The sequence below is a fragment of the Heterodontus francisci genome, chromosome 20 (genome assembly GCF_036365525.1).
Source record: "Heterodontus francisci isolate sHetFra1 chromosome 20, sHetFra1.hap1, whole genome shotgun sequence".
Lineage (NCBI taxonomy): Eukaryota > Metazoa > Chordata > Chondrichthyes > Heterodontiformes > Heterodontidae > Heterodontus > Heterodontus francisci.
This window is the reverse complement of record NC_090390.1, coordinates 64429190-64456169: the sequence shown is the minus strand read 5'-3', so window position 1 is coordinate 64456169 and position 26980 is coordinate 64429190. Positions and strand designations below refer to the sequence as shown.

The 26980-nt window shown below is 45.2% G+C and overlaps 1 protein-coding gene across 5 annotated transcripts in view; it reads left to right on the top strand.

Moving 5' to 3' along the window:
• ablim1b (actin binding LIM protein 1b) overlaps positions 1-26980 on the top strand; it is a 497169-nt gene that overhangs the window by 367276 nt on the left and 102913 nt on the right. For all 5 annotated transcript variants that reach the window (XM_068052960.1, XM_068052959.1, XM_068052954.1 and 2 more), the window contains exon 7: positions 19938-20025. In XM_068052960.1, the coding sequence (XP_067909061.1) occupies positions 19938-20025 (88 nt within the window). The remainder of the gene's footprint in view (positions 1-19937; positions 20026-26980) is intronic.

Here is a 26980-nt window from a genome sequence, read left to right as displayed (position 1 = left end):
GGATCTGGATCGGCGCAGGCTTGGAGGGCCGAAGGGCCTGTTCCTGTGCTGTAATTTTCTTTGTTCTTTGTTCTTTGTTCTACCCTCAAATGAACAACACAGTACATAGCAAATGAGTAATAAAAGAACAATACACTATATCCCTCCCCTTCTTGGTAAATGAGAGTTTCAGTGGTTTGCTTACATTGTTCTGTTTGGACATTACTTCAGTTTGTAACATAATTGCTTAAGTATGGTGGACGCTTCCGCTCATGAGTAGGATATCGACGCGTGACATCAGGTGTTGTCTCATTTAACTCGTGCATCATCTGAAGTGTCACTATCTGGATCGGACGTGCTTGCAGATGTTGTTTGCACTGTTTGAAGATTGATGCGTTTCGTGTGCTGATTTGTGAACCACGCTTAACAGCGATCAGTGATCCTTTTATGTTGGTCATAATAAATGGCTGGGTGTCATAGGAGGTTGTTTGCTTTCCAACATAACCATCATGTTTTACAAGCACTTTGTCTCCTGGGTTTAGCAGTATAGAATTTCATGTTTCGCTTCGCATTTGCTTTCATGCAATCTTTCTGTCCTTGATCATGCTTGTGGACCTGTTGATCATTAGCTTTGCGGGGTAGCTCAGGAAGACGTGTGCGCATAGGTTGTGCAAAGATGAACATAGCTGGAGGCTTTCCAGTGGTCGAGTGAGGAGCTGCTCTGTAATTGCGAAGGAAATGATACAACCTATGTTTCCACTACTTGCTCTCAGCAGTAGCTGTTTGGATCCCTTTTTTCAAGGTACGCTCAATGTCTCCATTAGCTCTTGGCCAACAGGGTGTGACTTTTCAGTGAGTGAAGCCCAAGTAGTTTGTGAATTTAGCGAACTCATCGTTGTTGAATTGGGGGGTGGGGGGGTGGGGGAGTTGCGGTTACGCCATTATCACTTCTCACTGTTTGAGGGACTCCAAACAAAGCGAAAATCTGGTCAAGCTTTGGGATGACTGCTTTCACTGAGGGAGCAGTAACTGTTTCTACGACTGGGAACCTGCTGTAGTCATCAGTGACGACAAGCAAGTTCACATCAGTTGGCAAGTTTGCGAAGTCTACACTAACTTCAGTCCATGGGAATGCAGGTAGCTGAGACATGTTGAGCGGATCATGAAGATTTGACACGGCAAACATTGATTAATTTTGTGCTGCACCATGCAGCCAGTTCCTGGGAACTATACCTTTTTCCTGAAGGAATTGCTTAGTTTTGACAATTCTCTGGTGACCTTCATGTGCCATTTCTACAACACATTCTCAGTTACATTGGAATGGCGATGCAGTTGCCGCTTAACACGAGATCAGAAGTGGCTGCAACTGTGAGCTTATTTCAAACATTGTGAAAACCTTGTAGTGTGTGAGCAATTTCATTTGTAGATGCATTCTCGATCATGTCTTTCCAGTTTTGTGATTCCATAGCTGTCATGCACACATGCAACACTTCATCTCATTTTGTTGCCACTTTGATATGTTAATCTTAGCGACTTTGGCATCACGTTTATGCTCACATAGTTAAGATGTTGTTCATCAGTCTGTTCTTCATGACTAGTAGCACTGTTTGTCAGCAAAGGATGGTGGGAAAGGTAGTCCACTTGGTTAAACTTGCCTGATTGATAGTCAACATGGAACTCATACTCTTGTAGTTTGTGTATCCAACACTGTATTCGAGTATGTAGCTTGCTATGCGGATTGTTCAACAGGCTCAATTGTGGCCTATGATCAGTTATCACTTTAAACTCTCTTCGATACAAGTAGAGATGAAAGCGTAGGATGCTCCATGTGATTGAGAGCACTTTGCTCTCTTTGCGAATATTATTGGTCTATGGGCAATAACGATCTGCTTGCCATTGTGACAATTGATGGATGACCTGCTTTGTCTTTCTGCACAAGAACTGCACCTAAGCCATACGGGCTCGCATCCACAGCTAGCTGGGTGTTTTTTACGGGGTTGAAATAGGCATTTGTGAAACTTGCTGACAACTGTTGTTTGATCTGGTGTACAGCCTATTTGTGTGATGTAGTCCACTCCAACTTCATGGTCTCTTTTGTCAGATTGCGTAAGGGGGCAGACAGCATAGCGAGGTCAGAACCGAAATGACCACAGTCTGTGATGAGTTCAAGCAGACTCCGGACTTCATACACGTTCGTAGGATCTGCAGCATTTGTAATGACTTTGAATTTCCGTGGATCTGGTGACATTCCTTCACTGTTGAATACATGACTGAAAAATTCGATTCTACTTTCATTGAACAAGGGTCTTTGTCCAGGGTGAGGTTGCATTCTCTTAAGATGTTGTAGGCATACATGTAGCTGTCTGTTGAGTTCACTTTCAGTGTGACCGTACAAGAGAATGTCAATGCTGATATTCAGCGTGCCCTCAAGTCCTTACAGTGCAGACTGATGTGAATGGAGAACTCTAAAATACCTCAATTCTTCTACAAGCTCAATTGCACGTTAGCCTGTACTGAGGTCAAGTTTAGCAAAACGTTTGGTATCATTCACTTTCTCTATGATAGTGTCAATTGTCAGTGTCAAATAGCTTTCTCGCTGTATTGCTTGGTCTAGGGACTGCATATAAATGCAGATTCTGATCTTGTTCTCGCTCTTGGTTTCTTGACAACTTGTATGGGTGGGACCCAAGTTCATCCCTAACCTGCTCAGTGATGTCAAAGTCAAGCAAGCACTGAAGTTCCTTCTCTGTCTGCTTTCTGACAGAGAACAGTATTCGTCTATGTTAACACATGACTGGACGCACCTTGGGATCTACATGCAGCTTGCGTGTAGCATCCTTCAGTGTGCCGATACCTGTGAAGCAGTCAGCATGCATTTCAAGAACATTGCTGGAATACGTAGGAACTGTGTATGCGACTGCAATCATGTCCAGATCTGTCCCTGTGTGGAAACTGATGAGTGTGTCACTTTTAGTTTTAGTTATACAGCACTGAAACAGGCCCTTCGGCCCACCGAGTCTGTGCCGACCATCAACCACCCATATATACTAATCCTACACTAATCCCATATTCCTACCACATCCCCACCTGTCCCTATATTTCCCTACCACCTACCTATACTAGGGGCAATTTATAATGGCCAATTTACCTACCAACCTGCAAGTCTTTTGGCTGTGGGAGGAAACCGGAGCACCCGGAGGAAACCCACGCAGACACAGGGAGAACTTGCAAACTCCACACAGGCAGTACCCAGAATTGAACCCGGGTCCCTGGAGCTGTGAGGCTGCAGTGCTAACCACTGCGCCACTGTGCCACCCAGACATGACATAGAATACAGCATTCAGTCTGGTGTCTTTGAATGTGACAGGTGTTTCAAAAGTCCCAAGAACTTTCAGTGGTTTGTTAATGGAAGATTTTTGTATTCCTTGGATTGCAAAGGATGGGGCAGTCCTGAAGCTTGTTGAACATTTTATCTCCCATGACGTTAACAGATGTCCTCTATCTATGGGAGCATCTACTTTCGAGCAGCCAATGGTCACTGTTACATGTGGCTGCTTGCTGTGTCCGGAAGAGAGCACAAAAGTATATTTTGGGTCATCTATCTCTATATTGCCTACATTCTCTTACCCTTTTGGTGAGGTACACATTCATGGCACTCTTTTGGTAGCATTGGTCTTAACAGTTGATTTTGCTGATTGGTAAAAGTGAGCAAAATGGTTGAGTTTCCCTCAAGCTTTACGCGGCTTTCCAGCAGCAAGGGATACTGTCTAGTGTGGATAAGCGCCACCGCAGTGGAAGCATTGCTGGGACAAATCATGATCCCGTTTGCAAGATTACTGTTGTTGCTTTGCAGGTGGTTGCCTGGCACATGAGCGGTGAACACTGTTCACAGGAGTTGAGCTTGAAGTGTGGCAGTTGCTGTTGGCAGCCTCAACTTCAGCAGCTCTGGACTCTGAACGGGATAGCAATCTTGTTAACTCCAGCAGTTCTGACAGCTTTCTGTCTTTCTCGAGTGTTTTTCTGTGATTTGACTTAGAGAGACAACTTTCAATTATTTGTGTTTTGATTTCCTGTTTGACATGTTCAACGTCACCAAAGTCACATTTGGTTGCCAGTTGCCTCCGTCGTGTGTAATATTGATCAGTTGTCTCATTTGCTTCTTGCTTGGTTCATTGGAAAATAATTGTTTCGTATATGGCATTCTTCTTGGGCATGAAATAAGTTGTTAGTGCATTTTTTGTTGAGTCTTAGTCATCTTGCGCAGGCGTTAAGTGTTTCAAAAATATTTTCCATTTCATCACCAGTGAAGAAGTAAGGTCTTTTTTCTCTGATCATCGGTGATTCCAAAGCCCATATTTGTGCCCTCGTATTGTCGCAGCCACTTCTGCCAACATGGGAACACAAATGAGTGCACATCAAAATATGAAAGGTTGGGCATAGCCATTGCCATCTTGATCGCCAGTACACTAATAGTGTGTGATCAAGGATTCAGGATAGAGTTCCACAGACATAATCTCACAGACATTGTCAAAAGTAGTAATGGCAGGTGGAAAAAGCAAATAAACATTTTGTGGGGTGCTACAATCCTGTAATAAATACTTCTACAAGATTTAAGCAGACTAAACTACCCTTGCATTGGTGTATGAGTCAAAATGGCTGTCCTGCATTAGCTGCACAAAGATACAAGGCCCGCTGTGCACAAACCTCAACACTGTCCGTATTTGACAATCTGCATTTCTGGAGTTCACGACTGAAAACACAGCGAATTATATATGGCCATATAGTAAATGCAGATTCCGTCCTCGTAGCCATTGTAAGATCTCCCACTGTAGATGTGCTATTGTAGATCTCTGGAAGCAATACACGGCGTTACCTTCTGGATTGCTGCTGTAAACTGAAACTTGATTATTGACTCCCTCTAGTGACACACTGCACATGCTACACCAAACATCTACAGTGGCCTCAAATGAATGATACACTACATATCAAATGAACAATACACTACACTCACCATTGTGAGGGACAGCCCTTGCACCAGCTATTTGGCGAGCAGCTAAGATGGAGGAACATGAGGAAGAGGAATGGAGGTGCCAACCTCAACAGCCCCCTTTCTACCCAGGCTGTCTGTGAACAACTAAATCGAGTGTGATACCAATAACCACAACCCCAATTTCCTATTCACCAACAGTCCCACACTGCTTACCTTCTCTCTAACTGATCAACACATCGTCCTCCTGACCACAATGCAAAATTAAAGGCCACCACAAAATAAACATTGGAAACAAATGTTATAAATCATATCATGCCATATTCCATACACAATTAAACTAATCACCTTTGTGGATGCCCTTAGTGCCTGTCTTGCCAGTGCCTTTCCCTGTCCTAGTGCTCCTATGCAGTGCTGTCCCAATGGCTGCAGCATGGCTGGTGGAATACTGCTGACTTTCAATGGAGAAGAGTGCAGATGGTCTTGAAAGATGATCTCGAGGATTACTGACCCGAGAAGGTCCAGCTGCAGACTGCACTATCTCAGCATGCGTGGCAGCAGTCTGGGGGCTGGCTGGCTGACCGGCAACAGCAAGGGCACAGGCAGAGTGACGGGGGTGGGGGCACGAATGCTGTCATCCTGAGATAGGATGAGCATTGTATACTTCAGTGCCAATGCCCCTTGGTGACACCTCAGCAATCCCAGTAATCTATCGGAGGACAGATTGCTGGACGGCCATGCCACCCTGCAAATCCATTTGTACCTGAAGCCGTAATGGCAGCAATCTGACCTTGCGTGACTTCAGTCTGAGCTTTACTGCAGCATTCAGACTTTTGTGGAAGCTGCTTATGCTGCAGAGGAAGCTAAGACATTGACTCAGACACTGCTTCATGGTCAGGTCCACAAGGGTGCTCATGGTGTTGGCCACCACATCCATGCTGGAAAGCATGGGGCTCCAACTTATACGGAAAATCCTGTGCCAAGTTGGTGTCAGACTGCTCCATGTTCCCTGACATTGACTGCAGGCTTTCTGGCAAGCTTTCCAATGCACCAATCATTTTGTTATGTATACCCATCAGCCTTCTTCTGTAGGCTGCCCCATCAAAATCCTCATCTGAGTCCTCTGCAGCAGAGCTCGTGTGTGATCTCACCTTCATTATCCTTTCCCCTTGCCCTGTCTATAGACCATATGTGTGTCTCACCACTAACGAGAGTGGTGGTATCATGTTAATGTCACTGGATAGTCATCAGATGGCCCGGACTAATGTTCTGGTGACATGAGTTCAAATCCCACCAAGGCAGCTCGGGGAATTAAAATTCAATTAATTAATCCTTCTGTGCTGTAATAACTCTATACCTCTATACATCTGGAATAAAAAGCTAGTCTCAGTAATGACCATGAAACTACTGGATTGTCGTAAAAACTCATCTGGTTCACTCATGTCTTTCAGGGAAAGAAATCTACCATCCTTACCCGGTCTGCCCTATATATGACTCTAGACCCACAGCAATATGGTTGGCTCTTAACTGCCCTCTGAAATGGTCTAGCAAGCCACTTGTTATATCAATTGTTACAGAAAAGTTGAAAAAGAATAAAATTGGATGAACCAATCAGTGTCGACAAAGGCACATAGTCCTCCTTACTAACATCTGGGGACTTGTGCCAAAATTGGGAGAGCTATCCCACAGACTAGTCAAGCAACAGCCTGACATAGTCATACTCATTGAAGCACGCCTTATAGTCAATGTGCCAGACTCCTCCATCGCCATTCCTGGGTGTGTCCTGTCCCACCAGGAGGACAGGCTCACCAGAGGTGGCAGCACAATTGGGATGGAGTGGCCCTAGGAGCCCACAACATTGACTCCAGAAGCTGTGATGTCTGATGGCATCAGGTCAAATATGGATAAGGAAACCTTCTGTTGCCCTCCCTCAGCATGTTGAACACCAACTGGAAGAAACAATGAGGGTAGCAAGGTCACAGAATGTACTCTGGGTGGGGGACCACCAAGAGTGGCTCAGTAGCACCACTGCAGACTGAGCTGGCTGAGTCCTGAAGGATATACAGCCAGACTGGGTCTGCAGCAGATGGTGAGGGAACCAACAAGAGGGAAAATCCTGCTTGACCTCATCCTCACCGATCTACTTGTTGCAGATGCGTCTGTCCATGACAGTATTTGTAGGAGTGACCACCGCACAGTCCTTGTGGAGATGAACAACACTGAGAATACTGCAGATGCGTCTGTCCATGACAGTATTTGTAGGAGTGACCACCGCACAGTCCTTGTGGAGATGAACAACACTGAGAATACCCTCCATCGTGTTGTGTGGCAATGCCACTGAAAGCACTGCATACAGCAAAGGCTGTGGGTCCTGACAACATCCCAGCTTTAGTACTGAAGACTTGTACTCCAGAACTAGCCGTGTCTATAACCAAGCTGTTGCCATACAGCTACAACACAAAAAGCAGGACAAATCCAACCTGGGCAAGTACCACCCCATCAGTCTACTCTCAATCATCAGAAAAATGATGGAAAATGTCATAGACAGTGCTATCAAGTGGCATGTTCACATCAATAACCTGCTCACCGATGTTCACTTTGGGTCAGCCAGGGTCACTCTGCTCCAGACTTCATTATAGCCTTGGTCCAAACATAGACAAAAGAAATAAATTCCAGAGGTGAGGTGAGAGTTACTGCCCTTAACATCAAGGTAGCATTTAATCAAGTGTGGCATCAAAGATAACAAAATTGAAGTCAATGGGAATCAGGGAAAAACGCTCCACTGGTTGGAGTCATACCTATCACAAAGGAAGATGATTGTGATTGTTGGAGGCCAATGATCTCAGCACAAGTACACCACTGCAGGAGCTTTTCAGGGTAGTGTCCTAGGCCCAACCACCTTCAACTGCTTTATCAATGACCTTCCCTCCATCATAGGGTCGGAGGTGGGGATGTTTGCTGATAATTGAAGTGTCAATTCCATTCATAACTCCTCAGATACTGAAGCAGTCCGTGCCCACATCCAGCAAGACCTGGACGACATTCAAGCATGAGCTGATAAGTAGCAAGTGACATTCACACCATATAAGTACCAGGCAATGACCATCTCCAAGAAGAGAGAATCTAACTATCTCCCCTTGACATTCAACAGCATTACCATCGCTGAATCCCCCACCATCAACATCCTGGTGGTTACCATTGGCCAGAAACTTAACTGGACCAGCTATATAAACACTGACGTCAAGAGCAGGTCAGAGGCTATGAATTCTGTGGTGAGTAACTCACCTCCTGACTCCCAAAGCCTGTCCACTATCTACAAAGAGTGTGATGGAATACTCTCCACTTGCCTGGATGAGTGCAGCTCCAACAACACTCAGGAAACTTGCGCCATCCAGGATAAAGCAGCCCGCTTGATCGGCACCCCATCCTCTGCCTTCAACATTCACTACCTCCACCACAGTGGCAGCAGTGTGTACCATCTACTAGACGCACTGCAGCAACTCGCCAAGCCTCCTTTCACAGCACCATCCAAACCTCTACCACCTCGAAGGATAAGGGCAGCAGGCGCATGGGAACACCAGCACCTGCAAGTTCCCTTCCAAGTCACACACTATCCTGACTCCGCCACATGGCCTGCAGCAGTTCAAGAAGGCTGCTCACCACCATCTTCTCAAGATCAATTAGGAATGGGCAATAAATGCTGGCCTAACTAGTGACACTCACATCCCATGAAAGAATATTTAAAAAAAATTAGCAGGCAGAACAAAGCTGGCATGCTACCTGCATTTCAAACAATAGGCACAGTTAATCCACTTTAGTCCCATCTGTGACCATCACACTTCAGACACTGCACTTCAAAGTGTTAAAAGCATGAAAATGGGAAAGCAGATTTTTTTATGCTCATCACTTTTGCCTGGAGCTAGAAATTTATAAGCACCTGCCAATCAGGAAGTGTTTTCTCATTGAAAAGAATTAATCTCTAATTGACCTCATGATGTCCTACTTAGACTGCAGTTATGCTTTGTATTCTTAAAGGGATAAGTCTGGTTAAACACAGCTGTAGCTTAACAGCTTAGTTACACATTGTGCATGATATGTATAAGGCATCCAGTCTTATAAGACAATTAACTTTTACAATAATTAGGCAAGACATAGAACTACATGTGTACAGCACAGAAACAGGCCATTCGGTCCAAGCAGTACATGCTGATGTTAATGCTCCATACGACCTTCCTCCGACCTCTCTTCATCCTATCAGCACAACTTTCTATTCCTTTCTCTCGCCTGTGTTTATCTAGCTTCCCCTTAAATGTACTTATACTATTCTTCTCAACTATTCCTTGTTATAGCACATTCCACATTTTACTCACGAAGCTTCCCCTGATCTCCCTATCGGATTTGTTAGTGACTATTTTATATTTGTGGCCCCTAGTTTTAGTTTCCCCACAAGTGGAAACATCTTCTGTACGTCCACCCTATCAATCCCTTTCTTAATCTAAAGTCCTCTATCAGGTCACCACTTAGCCTTCTCTTTGCTAGAGAATACAAACCCAGCCTGTTCAATCTTTCCTGATATAACACTCTTGGCATCAAGTCTGATTCCCCTATCACACCTGTGTTTGTTGACCTAAATTGGCTCCCAGTCAAGCAATGTCTCGATGTTAAAATTCTCATCCTTGTTTTCAAATCCCTCCATGGCCTTGCCCCTCCCTATTTCTGTAATCTCTTCCAGTCCCACAACCCTCCAAGATATCTGCGCTCCTCTAATTCTGGCCTCATGCGCATCCCTGAATTTAATCATTCCACCATTGGTGGCTGCGCCTTCAGTTGCCTTGGCCCCAACCTCAGGAATACCCTCTCTACACCTTTCTGCCTCTCCACCTCGCTTTCGTCCTTTAAAACACTCCTTAAAACCTGTCTCTTTGACCAAGCTTTTGGTCACCTGACCTACTATCATCTTTTGTGGTTCGGTGTCACATTTTGTGAAGTGCCTTGGGACTTTTTATTACATTAATGGCGCAATTTAAATAAGTTGTTGTATAATATTCTATTGCAGAATTAGCTCTTCAGCAATTAAATTGGTTAAAACAGGCTAATTTATAAGATTGTACAAGAAGTAATGGAGCATAGAAAGGGCCAGGCAAGTTTGTGTTTTGGAATCTATTGGATGTCTTACAATAATGTCAAAGATTTATGTTTAACTTGAAGATCTCTCGAGCCATACTTGTTGAGTTGTTGTTTGGCTGAGGTTACATCATAGATGAAACAATGTTGCCATGGTTACCCAATGTAAAAATAATAGTTTCTTAGCACAGCTGCATGTCCATATGATACTGTATCATTTCAAAATTCTTCATATCCTTAAATGCTTCCAAGGGTTCTTTTTAAATGATCTGGAATTGATGGAAATTTAAACCGAGCGTGCAGTTTCAAATGCTGTTTTGTAGAACAGACCATTGTTAAATGTACAATTCTGTCTTGGCCTTCTTTCAGATTAATTTTCTCAGTCCTTCCTATATTTATTTCCAAGTCCTTACATATCATTGGTTATGGAGATAGCCCATTGGTTGCCCTCACCCAGCTCCTAGATGCCCTGTTTCCCCACCTGCACTGTTAGTAGCTTGCACTTTCCGTAACTTGGTGCGTAATAAAAATTGAACTGAAGGCAGCAAGGAGCAGGTGCCATTAGATGCCCAGTTACAGCAAAATCTGGCCCCATAAACGGGGTGAACTAACGGTGAATTTAATGTCAAACCAGGCACAGAAAGAGAAACAAAGGCCGGAATTTTACGCCACCCCAGCAAGACAGTGGGTGGGGGGTGGTGGGGGGTGGTGGGGTGGTGTGGGGGGGGGGGGGCGTAAAATTGAGCGGGAGGCTCCGGAGGCCTTCCTGACCCGCTCCTGCCTCCGCCCCACTTTACGTGGGTGGGCAAGAAATGGGCCGCCCGCCCCAGGCCGATCAAGTCCCTTAAGTGGCCACTTAAGGGCCTTCGCCCGCATCCAGTCAGATTTTACCCGTGGCAAGCGGGCATCCGGGAGATGTGAAAGGCCATCCAGTGAAACCTGTCGGCCTCTCAGCGCACTGGGAGGGGGGCCCGGATAAACGGGCACAGGGTGCTGATTGAGGACTGCCCCTGCTTCCCCAACCACCCCCAGGACCCGAGACAACCCCCTTCCCCCCAAACGACCATCCTTGCCTCGCCGGCAAGGCAAACCTAACTTAACTGGACTCCTGGCTCCATGTCCTAGGCTGGGCTGCAGTTCCAGCAGAGGACATCGCTCCTGGTGGCGCTGCTGGGACTAAGAGCTGCCGGCCCGATGATTGGCTGGCAGCTCAATGAGGTGGGACGTTTTCCCTTAAGCGGATGGAAGTCCCGCCTCAGAGCATTTAAAGCCCGGGAACCTGTAAAATGTGGGTCGGATCCCTGGGCCAGGCGGAAGCGGGTTTGCCACCGACGTAAAATCCAGCCCAAAGAGTAGGAAAGAAAGATTGGATTAAGAGAGAGGGGAAAATGAGACAGAAAGGAAGCGTAGTTTAAAATTTGGTACCAATTAAAATCACCGTCAAAAATTCAAAACCTGAAGGAATGAGACTTCATACTTATAATAGTTAATTTTTAACCAGAAGCTGATTGATAGTCATTAACATTTATCACGTCACTAAATGGGTGCTTATGTTTGTAATGATAAAACGTAACTTTCTGTGGCAGGTTTAATGGCAAATTAATACACAAGTACAGCAAGTTCCTAAAAAAAACTAATAGGGGAGCTGAGGACGAGATGCTGCTTTTGTGAAACTAACAGCAACTTGGATAGCAAGTCTTGCATATTCACATTTAACTCTGCTTCTCATTTGAAGTTAATGTACCATTTACCTATAAATAATGGTGACTGCCATTAGCCTTGCCATTATATTAACAACAAATTTGAGTCCTTGTTTCCTAATCGATGCAGCCGATACTGTGCTGCACGGAGGGGAAGTTACATTGTATAGGAAACAATACTGTCCCATTCTTATTTTTGTTGCCAAGGGGAGACCTTCATGATGATGTTCTGAGTATTGCATCAATATATCACTATGTTACTGTCACAGCAATATAGCTGTGGTACATAGAACATAGAACATAGAACATTACAGCGCAGTACAGGCCCTTCAGCCCTCGATGTTGCGCCGACCTGTGAAACCATCTGACCTACACTATTCCATTTTCATCCATATGTCTATCCAATGACCACTTAAATGCCCTTAAAGTTGGCGAGTCTACTACTGTTGCAGGCAGGGCGTTCCACGCCCCTACTACTCTCTGTGTAAAGAAACTACCTCTGACATCTGTCCTATATCTATCACCCCTCAACTTAAAGCTATGTCCCCTCGTGTTTGCCATCACCATCCGAGGAAAAAGGCTCTCACTATCCACCCTGTCCAACCCTCTGATTACGCACATGAATTATTTAAAAGAACAAAAGGTATGTTCAGCTTTTCCTCTTCATCGTGGAAATCAGCAGCATTCCCTTTTAAAAAGTGAATGAACTGAATTTCCATTCTCATTCTGAAACAGGCAAAGCTCTATTTGATTGAAACTATTTCTTAGAGAGTAGATTTGGAAAGATCCCTTGTGGAGCCCATAAAGGGATGCTATTTATGGATATTTAACAGATATAACCCCAATCATTCAACTGATACCAGAATTGCTGTTCTTGTTCCCTTTCTCAGTATCAATAAGAATACCCAAAGGAAATTAGCCTGTTTTTTCCTCTGCTCTCTTGCCCCAAATTGGGTGGGAGAGGGATGGAAACAACAGAGAAATTTGATCAGTAATATCTACCGCTGGCTTCCCACCCAAGCCTGAATTCATTTTCCCCTTACCCAAGCCGGCAGGGATCCCGACCTATTTTCCTCCACCCCTTTTTCCACTGCTCATTGGGACGGCCTGGTGAAAGGTGGTGGTTGGCCTGGGGTCAAAGCAGACATTGCCCAAATGTTCTAAATGGAAGGGGAGAGCCCGGCAGATGTTTGGTCTCCCTCTGATACTTTACCTGAAAAAGATCTTTGTCTCAGCTAGGGCCTTCAGTGGAAGACTTGTTCTTGTCTTTGGGCACTTTTATCACTTGAATGTTTCTTGTCCCTGACACCCCCCCCCCCCCCCCCCCCCCCCCACTCACTTGGTGCCACTCTAGCACCATGTCAGTCTTCCTGGGGTCTCTTGTGAGCTTCCACTTGTTGATGAGCATCCTACCAGGAGCCCTGTATTAATGCATAATTACCCAAAAACTTGTACCAGGGCTAGAGAAGCAGGCAGATATCCTGTTCTGACCTTGCTGGGGTGGACTAATGAAAATCCAGGATCACTTGCATCTGAATATTTTTTTAATGCTCTTTTAACCCCATTTTGGCGCCTATTGTATTTGTACTGTCATATCATTCTACCACATCTCATCCGTAGACTGTATGGATCATGGATATGCCAATGCCAGTGTGATTATCAACATCCAGATCAGTTAGCTTTCCCGGCGCTGTCTAATGGAGGAGTCCGTTGCCACTAAATGCCATCTCACCATCCGACTGAAAATTGATGGAACTTCCCATTGAATGAGATTTGAGTTGAGGTGATAGCTAAAACTGAAATATAGACATGTGCTGCCTGATTGGAAATGGAGTGTTCTGCTGCTGGAGCCATCCTTCCCCTAGCTCCCCCAATGGTCATGTTTATAAATACTTCAGAAGTGCAAAAGTAATGTGAATTAGACATTATGTGAAAGCAGTCCGTTCTTGTAGATACTCATTGTGATCAGGAGTGTCTTGTTAACATACAACAATAGAAGAGCAAAACAACTTTTAAAAATGTATTAGCACATTGGTTACTCCTTCAATATTTATTTTCAGTTGACAAAAATGTCAACCTAAAAATTAAATAGGCAGCTGCTTGGAGTCTATATTTCAGGGACATGACAGATCTGTGATTCTGGGGAATATAATTGTATCCACAATTGGATTAATGCCACCAGTATATTAAGGACAACACCTGCAATGTGCAGTGTATATAGAGCTCTGACAGTGCTGGGAAATGTGAACAAACAAGCTTCAAGGCTCCCTTGTCCTCAGTCATGTGACTGGATAGCCCTGAAGTCGTTGATCCAGATTGTCAATGGGAGAGCAGCAGTGTTCATTCACAGCAAAGGCAAGTGGGGCAAAGGTGGGAAATCTGAGCTTGAATCAGTTAAATGTTAACTGCTGGACTGCAAGGATGCATTGGTGACTGAGTTTCATTACGTTTGTGTATTTAATCGGCACGTAAAGTAAAATAAGAGCCTGTCAATGCCAGTCTGTATCTACCAGAGGCAGCAGTGTGTTTTACAAGGTACTTAATCAAACTCCTCGAATGTATCTGTCTAGATTAAGAGTTGTCAGGGGTAATGTGCATTCTATCACTTGGTGCACAGGATCTTGGATGGTTTTATTATGTATCTGTGTTATGATATCGCTGATTGAAGGGTAAGCTGACTAAAGGTTTTAAATGTTTGCTGTCAATGTATTTCTGTTTTCTTGTATAAGCGTAGTAAAGAGATTAAATGAGTATTTTTCTGCACATTGAAAGGGAATTCTTTTTTGGTGCTGGTTGCTGTGGATCAAAGTGGCCTGCATCAAATGCAGTGAGGAAAAAAAGGCTGCGGGAAAGTTTCTCACAGTCTGAGAATATGATACACTGTAGAGAGTGAGAACAAGCACAGCCACGCCTGCTGCCAACAAACTTTGCTTTAATGAGAGGTAACGCCTTTCCTGGCTTAACACTGTTATTACATCTTCTGAGTTTAAAGCCACAAGTGATGCAATCAGTTGAACTTTTTCCAAAGTCACAACCTAAGAATTGGCCCAGGTATTTTACATTTACAGAAGTATTATAAAGTGTTTATGAGGACATTTAATAGTATGTTTGAGGTTGTTCAATAATGATGGCATCATTACTGCAATAAAGCCCCATTATTACAAACCTCTTTTTTATAATGGACATTGCCTGACTTTAGTGGAAGTTTTGTCACAGCCAGAACTGCTTTGCTGGATCCCACCGCGATTTGATAGTTTATTAATGACAGACCACAACTGAGATTTGCTGCTCTGAGCTTTTGTGGTTATGTTTGTATTTTAGCACCTGATGCTACAAGTGAACTGCCTGATGGGTAACTGACCTTTCAACACACAAATGGGTGCATAGGAAAAGGGGTAGGCTGACCCTTTATTCTGAGACTGTGACCCCTAATTCTAGATTCACCAGCCAGGGGAAACAGCTTCCCAGCATCTACCCTGTCAAGCCCCTTAAGAATTTTATATGTTTCAATGAGATCACCCCCTCATTGTACTAATATAGGCCTAATCTACTCAATCTTTCCTCATAAGACAATCCCCTCAGCCCAGGAATCAGTATAGTGAATTTTCATTGCACTCTCTCTAAGGCAAGTATATTCTTCCTTAGGTAAGGAGATCAAAACTATACACAGTGCTCCAGGTGTGGTCTCACCAAAACTCTATATAATCACAAAAGCAAAATACTGGAAATCTGAAATTAAACCTAGTTTTTCAGCCAGTACAGACACGAGGGGCTGAATGGCCTCCTTCTGTGCCAGAATTTTTCTATGTTTCTAAAATGCTGGAAATACTCAGCAGGTCAAGCAGCATCTGTGGAGAGAGAAACAGAGTCAATGTTTCAGGTCAATGAAAGGTCATCAACCTGAAACGTTGGGACAGAATTTTATCCTGGTGATGGGTCAGAAGGCGGGGGCGACCATGCCTCAGCCCTTTGTTGGACACCCTTGTGGAATTCCACAGTGGGCAGTTAATTAACTGCCCGCCTTTGGGAGCAAAATCCCGCCTCCAGAGCTGCTGGCCAATCAGAGGGCTGCGGCTCAGCTGTACCACTGGGAGTGGTGGCCACTGACAGTACTGCAGGAGGCCTGGAGTGGGGAACCCCTGGGATGCAGGTAAGTGGGGTTGGGATCGCTGGGGCCAGTCAGGCAGGCTCCAGTGCTGGGGTGGGATCCTGCTGTGAGGGTGTCCATCACCGCTATGGATTGCCCCAGAGGAGGGACCCATCCCTCCGAGTCCCCTAGGAAGCTGCCAGGTCTCACCTGGCAGCGTCTCCACATGGCGGCAGGCCCCTTCTCTGGGGCAATCCATTACTGTAGGAGTTCCTTAGGGTAGTGTCCTGGGCCCAACCATCTTCAGTTGCTTCATCAATGATCTTCCCTTCATCATAAGGTCAGAAGTGGGGATGTTCACTGATGATTGCACAATGTTCACCATTTGCGACTCTTCAGATACTGAAGTAGCCCATGTCAAGATGCAGCAAGACCTGGACACCATCCAGGCTTGGGCTGATAAGTGGCAAGTAATATTTGTCAAGCAAGTGCCAGGCAATGACCATCTCCAACAAGAGAGAATCTAACCATCTCTCCTTAACGTTCAATTGCATTACCATCGCTGAATCCCCCACTATCAACATCCTGGGATTCACCATTGACCAGAAACTGAACTGGACCAGCCACATAAATGCTGTGACTACAAGAGCAGGTCAGAGGCTGGGAATTCTGCAGTGAGTAACTCACCTCCTGACTCCCCAAAGCCTGTCCACCATCTACAAGGCACAAGTCAAGAGTGTGATGGAATACTCTCCACTTGCCTGGATGAGTGCAGCTCCAACAACACTCAAGAAGCTCGACACCATCCAGGACAAAGCAGTCTGCTTGACTGGCACCCCTTCCACCACCTTCAACGTTCACTCTCTCCACCACCAACACACAGTGGCAGCAGTGTGCACTATCTACAAGATGCACTGCAGCAACTCACCAAGGCTCCTTCGACAGCACCTTCCAAACCCACAACCTCTACCACCTAGAAGGACAAGGGCAACAGATGCAAGGGAACACCACCACCTCCAGGTTCACCTCCAAGCCACACACCATCCTGACTTGGAACTATATCACTGTTCCTTCACTGTCGCTGGGTCAAAATCCTAGAGCTCCCTTCCTAACAGCACAATTGGTGTACCTACATCCCAAGGACTGCAGCAGTTCAAGAAGACAGCTCACCACCACCTTTTCAAGGGCAATTAGGGATGGGCAATAAATGCTGGCCTAGCCAGCGACACCCACATCCCCGAATAAATTTAAAAAATAACCTGATGACTTTCCAAAGCACATCATAGCACATCAATTGAAGTGTCGCCACTGTTGTAATGTAGGGAAATGCAGCAACCAGTGTTTCTAAATTTATTACAACCTGAGGTTGAGAGGGCATTCATGGACCAGTTGAGGCTTGTTATCCTGGTTTTTGCACACATTTCAACCTCTCAGCGTCTTGTAACACACTCCAGTGTAATTTTATATGCAGCTTGCAGTCAGCTGTCTATTCTACGTGTTCTGCATGTTCTTACAACAGCATGCTTTTAACACAGAAAAATGCCCCGTGTGCTTTAGAGGCATGATGAAAATGGACACTGTGCTAAAGAAAGGAAGCATTGGGTCAGGTAACCAAAAGCTTGGCTGATGATGTAGATTTAGGAAGGTCTTAGAGGAGGAGGAGAGGGATTTGGAAAAGTGGCTGAGTTTAGGGAAGGAATTTGTAGGACATAGACAACTAAAGGTCCCAATGGGAAGGATGCAAAAGGCCACAATTAGAGGAATAGAGAGTTCAGGAGTTATAGGGCTGGAAGAGTTTATGGAGATGGTGGTGATGGTGGGGGAGAGGGGGAGGGGTGGGTGAGTGAGGAGGGGAATTGGTTGGGCACGGTGGAAGATAATTTAGAGATTTAAATTCTAAGGGCTTGCTATCTGACATGTCCAATGTTGTTCTTCCATTGCTTTCAGTTACAGTGCCCTATTCACCTTTGCATTCATGTAATCATGAAAGGTGTGAGAAAGGCCAATTCAAGTAAATCAACTCTTGAGTTTACATTATTACCAACAATAGGTGCATCAGGCAGGACTAACAGTGGAGCGGGAGTGGAAAGGAAGCTCTGTCAATATTTTAAGGAAACCACTTATACATTGTTGTGCTAAAACCAGCTCAGGACTGCAAATACCTGCATAGTCAAAGGAGTGACATACATTCATGGGCAGAAGGATTGTAAAGCAATTATTCCACCTCAAATATTCTGGTAAATATATTTGTGAAACTGTTTCAATTGCTGTTGCAGTGCTGCTAATAACCCCTGCCCCACCCCAGACAAGACCAGCAATTTAATAATTTAATTGTGGGTGGAGTGAACAGACTACAGCTGCACAATACGGCTCCCTCCTCTCCCTGAAGACACGTTCAGTTTTGCAGGCAGCATATGTGTGTAGCATATGACATGATTGGTTCACTGCCACAGCTCCTCATCCAGCTTATCTGTCAGGGGCTTGCTTTGACTCAATGCCACATCTCTCACTCCAGTGTATCTGACACAGCTTCACTGGACAAATGGGCCAATTTTTCCTTTTCAATTTTCACCTCTTCACCTGAAGGCCCTGTCTCTTCCGATTCCCTGCCTCATCGAATGGCTAAATCTTCATATTTGAGGCTGGACAGCAAGTATTAGCAAGTAATTTTACCACAAAGAGCATTACAGCCCAATCCAGTCCTGTTCTCACCTAGCATGCACACATGAGCAGGTGTCAACAGGCATTATTGGATGGTGATCAGGTGCAAGAAGTCTGGTTTAGTTTTTCCTTTCCGTAGCCCAGGACTCTGAGGTTAATTGCATGAACCCACTATTGCCCCATTTGAGATCAGGTAATTCAGCACAGATCACAGATTTAACCAAGGCCTGGCATTTATGACTCAGTACCACCATCAGGTAATGGATTTACAAGAGCAAAATACTGGGGATGCGGAAAATGCTGGAATGTGGAGAGAGAAACACATCTTCCAAAAGGCGATCTCTCGGGTGTGGGCTCCCAATGCTGCTGGCCCAATCAGATGGCCGGTAGCTCTCGAGCCTTGGCAGCCCCATCAGGAGAGGTAGGCACTGCTGAGGCAGGTAGGAGACTGCAAAGGCACCTCAACGTGGAGGTGCCCTTGGAGGCATACATTTACATTTTTAAAAATTCTGAGGGGCGATGCCGGTAGTCACCTCAGAGCGGACGGCCTTTTCTGCCCGCGGCCCTCTCTTTGGGGTATGGAGCCTCTGGGTCTGATGGTCCCCCAGACAGCCGCAGGGAGACCACCTCCATTGAGCTGATGGCCTCCACACGTGGCAGGGGCAGCTGCTCCACCGGCGGCAAAATGCCAGTGTGGCTGTAAAATCGGCCCTAATTGGAACCTTAATAATGTAATTGGCTGCCCACCTCTGTGGAATGGGCAACTGGTACGCTTCCCAATCTGTCCCGGGAAAGTTCCCCAGCAGCAAGAATGCGTCAGGGAGCCATTCCAACACAGCTATTTTCCCAAATCCATATACCATGTTACTGCTGAAAATTGTTTACTTTTACTATACACATTCTCAAATCATCTGGCATGCCTGTTTTGCTCATCACATCAGCATCAGCAAGAGGTTTAATTTGCTACTGTGACAGGTTGCAACTTGGCTTATGTTTGAAATTTCTTTATTGCCCAAGGATTTCTGAGATAACTAACCCCATCAGGAGTCACATTGACAAATAAATAGTCAGCATGTTTACATGGATATGAAACCTGGAAGAGTTCCAAGAGATTGTAATTGCAAGTATCTTGCCTGTTTGAATTTTGGAAATTAGTGGAACAGCCAGGGTGTTGCACCACAAGCTCTTCATAGAAAGTGTTCTCTGTGATGTGATTTCAATTGCAGATCTGGGAGAAGCAAACTCATTCATCCTTGAATTGCTATATGAATCAAATTGAAAGATGTCACATTTTAACTTTCCAAGTATGGATCCTTGTTTTGTCCAGTGTGATTGTATGGTTTGCCCCATGTTGCGTTTATCACACACGATTGTTAATGGCCTTTTTATTTGGATCTAGGCAGGAGACAAGCATTATCATCCGAGTTGTGCACGATGCAGCAAATGCAATCAGATGTTCACAGAAGGAGAAGAAATGTACCTGCAAGGTAAGATGTCACTCCTTTTAGAATATTTAAGTGAAGAATGTTTGTTCTCATCAAGATAAAGAATAGTATTGCTGGGAATTTAAATATTTGCTTTCTTGGGTCATCCAGTGTCAGCATTGAGCACTTTCAACCCAAATATATCATGAGCAGTTGCAAACTAAGGCTCACTGTACACTACCCCAACACAATACCTCAAACTTAGTAGAGAACACCCTTCTGTTCCAATGCCACTTTTGTTTTTCTTCATATCTCAGCCAATCCTAACTGAGATTGGCAGTCTGTGCAGCATTGTCCTATGGTGTGAACTGACTACTGCCAGTTGTATTTCATGGAGGACCATACAACAAGAGAGAGGAGACTTTCAACCTATTAATCTGGGTTGGGTTGGAATCCAAGTCCCACCCAGAATCAGATATTTGTGGCTGCTTTTAATATTTATAACCAACAGGCTCATTGTTGGATTGGATAGCAGTAAAAATTGCATTTTTATACATGTTTCTCATTACTATACTGTACAGTTGATTCATGTTCTATTCAACAGGGTGGGTCAGCAAATTAAGGTACTTAGAGCAAAACATACGGATAAGAAGAACAGGATTTAAAGTCCTAAACAAATTGGTAGCTTTAGTAATGATTTGCTTGTATCAAACTTTCAGATGGAGTAGAACTTCTTTTATAACAGTATAATTACAACCATCTTTAAAAGGCATTATAAAGTAGAGATGATATGATGGCTTACTACACCACAGCACTGATGTATGGAGAGAGGGAAATTAGATGGTGCATTGCCTCGGGCAGCTGTCTTAAACCTCAAAATGGTAAATTTTAGATTGCTGTGGCTCCTGGCATACAGAGATCAGGGAATTGGAATAGGAGCAAATAGAGTGAGCGACTTCTAAAAGTAAAGTGTAATAAAGTCACATGTTTTATAAACGAGTATTCTATTACTGGAAAGTCAAAAGGAATGTTTCTAGATTAGGGAGCTCAGAGGGTTCTCAAAGCAGAAGAGTTCACTGCATGTGTATTTGAAAACATTGACAGCTTGTATGAGCTGGTACTGAAAAAGGGTCTCTGACCTGAAATGTTAACTCTGCTTCTCTCTGCACAGATGCTGCCAGACCTGCTGAGTTTTTCCAGCATTTCTTGTTTTTATTTCAGATTTCCAGCATCTGCAGTATTTTGCTTTTATATTATTGTATCTGCTGGGGTTTGACTTGGAAGATTGCAAGTTGAAATCACACTCCAGGACTTCAGCAAAATATCTAGACGGACACTTGAGGACAAATTTTAACATTGTTTGTCTTGTGGAAACTGGATGGGCAGTCACTTAACATGGCTGTGGGACTTACCTGTACTAATGCACTTGTCTTCCCATTAGTTCTGCTCATCCCCTGACAGAAGCCAATGGGGTCCTTCTTTAAATATTCAGATTGGACTCCAATGATATCTATTTTTTTATTCATTCATGGGATGTGGGCGTCACTGGCCAGGCCAGCATTTATTGCCCATCCCTAATTGCCCTTGAGAAGGTGGTGGTGAGCTGCCTTCTTGAACTGCTGCAGTCCATTTGGGGTAGGTATACCCACAGTGCTGTTAGGAAGGGAGTTCCAGGATTTTGACCCAGCGACAGTGAAGGAATGGTGATATAGTTCCAAGTCAGGATGGTGTGTGACTTGGAGGGGAACTTGCAGGTGGTGGTGTTCCCATGTATCTTCTGCCCTTGTTCTTCTAGTTGGTAGAAGCCGCGGGTTTGGAAGGTGCTGTCTAAGGAGCCTTGGTGCGTTGCTGCAGTGCATCTTGTAGATGGTACACACTGCTGCCACTGTGCGTCAGTGGTGGAGGGAGTGAATGTTTGTAGATGGGGTGCCAGTCAAGCGGGCTGCTTTGTCCTGGATGGTGTCGAGCTTCTTGAGTGTTGTTGGAGCTGCACCCATCCAGGCAAGTGGAGAGTATTCCATCACACTCCTGACTTGTGCCTTGTAGATGGTGCACAGGCTTTGGGGAGTCAGGAGGTGAGTTACTCGCCTCATGATTCCGAGCCTCTGACCTGCTTTTGTAGCCACGATATTTATACGGCTACTCCAGTTCAGTTTCTGGTCAATGGTAGCCCCTAGGGTGTTGATAGTGGGGGATTCAGCGATGGTAATGCTGTTGAATGTCAAGGGGAGATGGTTAGATTCTCTCTTGTTGGAGATGGTCATTGCCTGGCACTTGTGTGGCCAAGTGCCACTTATCAGCTCAAGCCTGGATATTGTCCAGGTCTTGCTGCATTTCTACACGGACTGCTTCAGTATCTGAGGAGTCACGAATGGTGCTGAACATTGTTCCATCATCAGCGAACATCCCCACTTCTGACCTTATGATTGAAGGAAGGTCATTGATGAAGCAGCTGAAGATGGTTGGGCCTAGGACACTACCCTGAGGAACTCCTGCAGTGATGTCATCAGGGCCAAACTGCCATTTGTGATCAGAGGCCTGCACAGGGAAATCATTGTGACTTTCTTGCTAGGTCAACACGTTGGGAAGAGGAGCCAGAAGAGCCCCAAAAGGTTGTGGTATCTCTTTTTTCTTTCCTTGGGCCAGGTGAAGCAGACAGCTCCTCCAGGCTCCACAAGGAAACCTGAGGCTTTATCTGTGCCGGCTTTCCCACTCAACACTGCCGCCCCTCTGCCACCACCTGCACCCCCCGCCCCCCAACCCTGCCACCACTGCTGTGGAGGATTGGACAGTTTGTCATCATCCTCAAGCCCCACCAGCACAACTGCTGCCCCAAGTTTAAATTGGGGCTTTTGCAGCCATGCGAAGGGAGTGCTGCAGTGTCAGATGGGATGTTAAATTGAAGCATTATCCTCCTGTTCTGCTGGATGCATATGTATCTTGAAATTATTTGAAAAAAGGCAGGGAGTTCTCCTTGGCAACATTCGTCCCTCAACGAGCACTATCAAAAATCTTATTGGTGTTAGTAGGATCTTACTGCTACACAGTTTCTATATAACTGTCACTGTACTTTAAAGTAATTCATCGCATGTAAAGTGCTTTGAGAAGATTCTGTGATATGTCTGAAGTGCTATGTAAAAGCCACTCTTCCTTTCTTAGATAAATCGAATTGTATTAGTAAGAGATCCTGAACATGGATGCATGGCATTGCGCATACTAATAAAGGCATGGTCATAGTTCCTATTGCAAAATAAAGTTCTCATTTTGAAGCACATTGTAAGAAAACACAATTCAAAGTGCAGCCCATTTTATTTATTTTCCTAACATTTGAATCAATCCACAGTAATTGAATGCCTCTTCTGATACTGAACCAACCAGCTTCAACTCTAATATTCAGCAAGGTTTGGTTCCAAGTCAAAATACTACTAATTTAAAACAAAAACTAATTGCACAATTCAGGAAGTCAGGTGTACACAACTGAAGCTCCTGCTTTAGTATACATCAGACTCTGTCTCTCATGGTCCAGCCAATGGCCACATTCGTGTAAATACGTCACAATGGGCTGAATTTTCAGGGAATGAAGTAGACGGGAATGGAAGCATGGTGGGACACAAAATCGGGATGGGACATGGCAGACAGGGAGTTCGACTTGGTGATGTACCATCACAATTTTGTCGATGGCAGCATACATGAAGAGCAGAGGTCCTATAGCAATGTAGTGGGCTGGTAACTAAGATACACTAGAGGCCAGTAGAAAGCGATTTTCTGTTCTGCATTCGATTTTTCAAATGGCGCACGGATTTCACAGGGCTTCAAGGAGGCGACATGGAGATGGGACAGCATGGCTGCTTTGCTCGGGGAGACCATCAGGAGGGCAACCATTGACTGCCTGGCAGGGTGACGAAGGGAGGGCATCGTGAGGAGTGAGGGGAAGGTTGTTTGAGCTGCGGGGGGAGTCATTGCAAGGGGGACAATGGGCAAGTAACGCTTAGGCAAGGCTCACAAATGGGGGCAAGAAGGAGGGCCTCTGGCAGGAAAGGACTTGCATTCAAGGAGGGGCCACCTATCGTGGGCTTTATTCATCCAGGCTTCGGGGACTGTATCGAAGACAAGGTGCAGCGGAGCATGAGGGAAGGCCAGGCACCTGCAGTAGCACTGCAACAACCTGTGAGCCCACAGGAGGGTCAGCAGCGGTCTCCAGATGGTGGAGAAGGGCGCAGAGGAGAAAGAGAGGGGGCTCCCCCATGCAGAAGGAGGTACCCACCAGACAGGTCAAGGCTCAACTACCTGCAAAATGGCTGAGAGGCACTGCCAATGAAGACTTCGCCTCTCCTGGGAAGCCGTCACAGCCCTTTGCACCATGATGCAGAAAGAGCTGTGCTCCAGGGGACTTGGTGGGAATCTGATGCCAGTGGCCCTGAAATTCTATGCCTCTGGATCATTCCAGGGATCCACAGAGGACATGTGTGGGATCTCGCAGTCAGCGGTCCATTGGTGCATCAAGGAGGTTACCAATGGCCTTTTCAGGAGGGCAAATGGCAATGTGTGCTTCTGGATGAATCCCAACTCTCAGGCCAAGAGGGCTATTGGTACGGGGCCATCACTGGATTCACCCAGGTGAAGGGTGTCATTGACTGCAAGCATGTGGCCACCAGCGACCTTCATCAACCAGAATGGCTTCCACTCCCTCAATGTACAATTGGTCTGCAACCACCGTAAACAGATCCTGCAGGTCTGTGTGCGCTTCCTGTGAAGTTGCCAAGATGCCTACATTTTGAGGCAGTCCCAGGTTAAGAAATTTTCTGGTCTCCCTCCTGCCTTCAGGGATGGATCCTTTGAGACAAGGGATACCCACTGAGGACATGGCTCCTGACGCCTGCGAGGAGCCCGCCCACAGATGCAGAGGAGAGATGCACTGCCCCATAGCAGGCATTGTAAACTACTATAGAGCAGGCCATTGGTCTGCTCAACATGAGATTCAGGTGCCTAGATCAGTCCAGTGGAGTCCTTCAGTATGCCCTGGTGAGGGTCTCACGTATCGTCATAGTCTGCTGTGTGCTGTACAACCTGGCCCTGCAGAGTGAGGAGCTGATGAACAAAGAGGAAAGTGGGGAGCTGTCTGCATCCTTGGGCAATGAGGATATGGGGGGGAAGAGGGGGAAGCTCGGCCAGCTGAAGGACCACAGGGACAACAGAAGAGTGACCATGAGATACATGCAAGGAAGGTTCACAATGCCCTTATGCATTCTCATTTCCTTTGATTCTTACTGCTAGTTGTAGTTTGACCAGTAAAGACCTATATTTATGCAGCCATATTGTCAGCTTCCTTCTTAAAGGATGCAGTGGCTTATCAAACATTCACACAGCGCAGAACTGGTCAGGCTCCAGAGTTGACCCCTCACAGAATGTTGTATCACCTCCAGCCTCTTCACAGAGGCTGGGTTGCAATGAAGGGCCAAAGGCTTGATGGAAGAGAAAGGAAAGTAGTTTATGCTTAACAGAAACGATTTATTAACATTTACAGGGCGGCACAGTGGCGCAGTGGTTAGCACCACAGCCTCACAGCTCCAGGGACCCGGGTTCAATTCTGGGTACTGCCTGTGTGGAGTTTGCAAGTTCTCCCTGTGACCACGTGGGTTTTCGCCGGGTGCTCTGGTTTCCTCCCACAGCCAAAGACTTGCAAGTTGATAGGTAAATTGGCCATTGTAAATTGCCCCTAGTGTAGGTAGGTGGTAGGGAATATGGGATTACTGTGGGGTTAGACTCGGTGGGCTGAAGGGCCTGTTTCAGTGCTGTATCTCTAAATAAAATAAATAAAATCATCACACCTCTCCTCAAAAAACTAACCCTTGACCCCACTATCCTTGCAAACTACTGTCCCATCTCCAACCTCCCTTTCCTCTCCAAAGTCCTTGAACGTGTTGTTGTCTCAAGAAAATTACAATCACCAGACGAGTGGTACCGAACAAATTGTTGGAGCTGCGGGCTGACAAGTCCCCGGGTCCTGATGGATTTCATCCTAGGGTCTTAAAAGAAGTGGCTAGTGAGATTTTTGATGCGTTGGTTTTGATTTTCCAAAATTCCCTAGATTCGGGTTAGGTTCCATTAGATTGGAAAATAGCCAAGGTAACTCCTTTATTTAAAAAGGGAGAGACAGAAAGCAGGACACTACAGGCCAGTTAGCTTAACATTTGTCCTAGCGAAAATGTTAGAAGTTATTATTAAAGATGTTATAGCAGGGCATTTAGAAAAGTTCAAGGTAATCAGGCAGAGTCAACATGGTTTTTTGAAAAGGAAATCATGTTTAACCAATTTATTGGAGTTATTTGAAGAAGTAACATGTGCTGTGGATAAAGGGGGACCGATGGATGTACTGTACTTAGATTTCCGGAAGGCATTTGATAAGGTGCCACATCAAAGGTTATTGTGAAAAATAAAAGCTCATGGTATAGGCGGTAACATTTTGGCATGGATAGAAGATTGGCTAGCTAACAGGAAACAGAGAATAGGCATAAATGGGTCTTTTTCTGGTTGGCAAGATGTAACGAGTGGTGTGCCATAGGCGTCAGTGTCGCGGCCTCGATGTTTTACAATTTAGATGAAGGTACGGTTGCTAAATTTGCTGATGACACAAATATAGGTAGAAAAGTAAGTTGTGAAGAAGACATGAGGTTACAAAGGGATATAGATAGGTTAAGTGAGTGGGCAAAGATCTGGAAAATGGAGCATAATGTGGGAAAATGTAAAATTGTCCATTTTGGCAGGAAGAATAAAAAAGAAGCATATTATCTAAATAGTGAGAGATTACAGAGCTCTGAGATGCAGAGGGATCTGGGTGTCCTAGTGCATGAATCGCAAAAGGTTAGTATGCAGGTTCAGCAAGTAATTAGAAAAGCTAATAGAATGTTATCGTTTATTGTGAGGGGAATTGAATACAAAAGTAGGGAGGTTATGCTCCAGTTATAAAGGGCATTGGTGAGACCACATCTGGAGTACTGCATACAGTATTGGCCTCCTT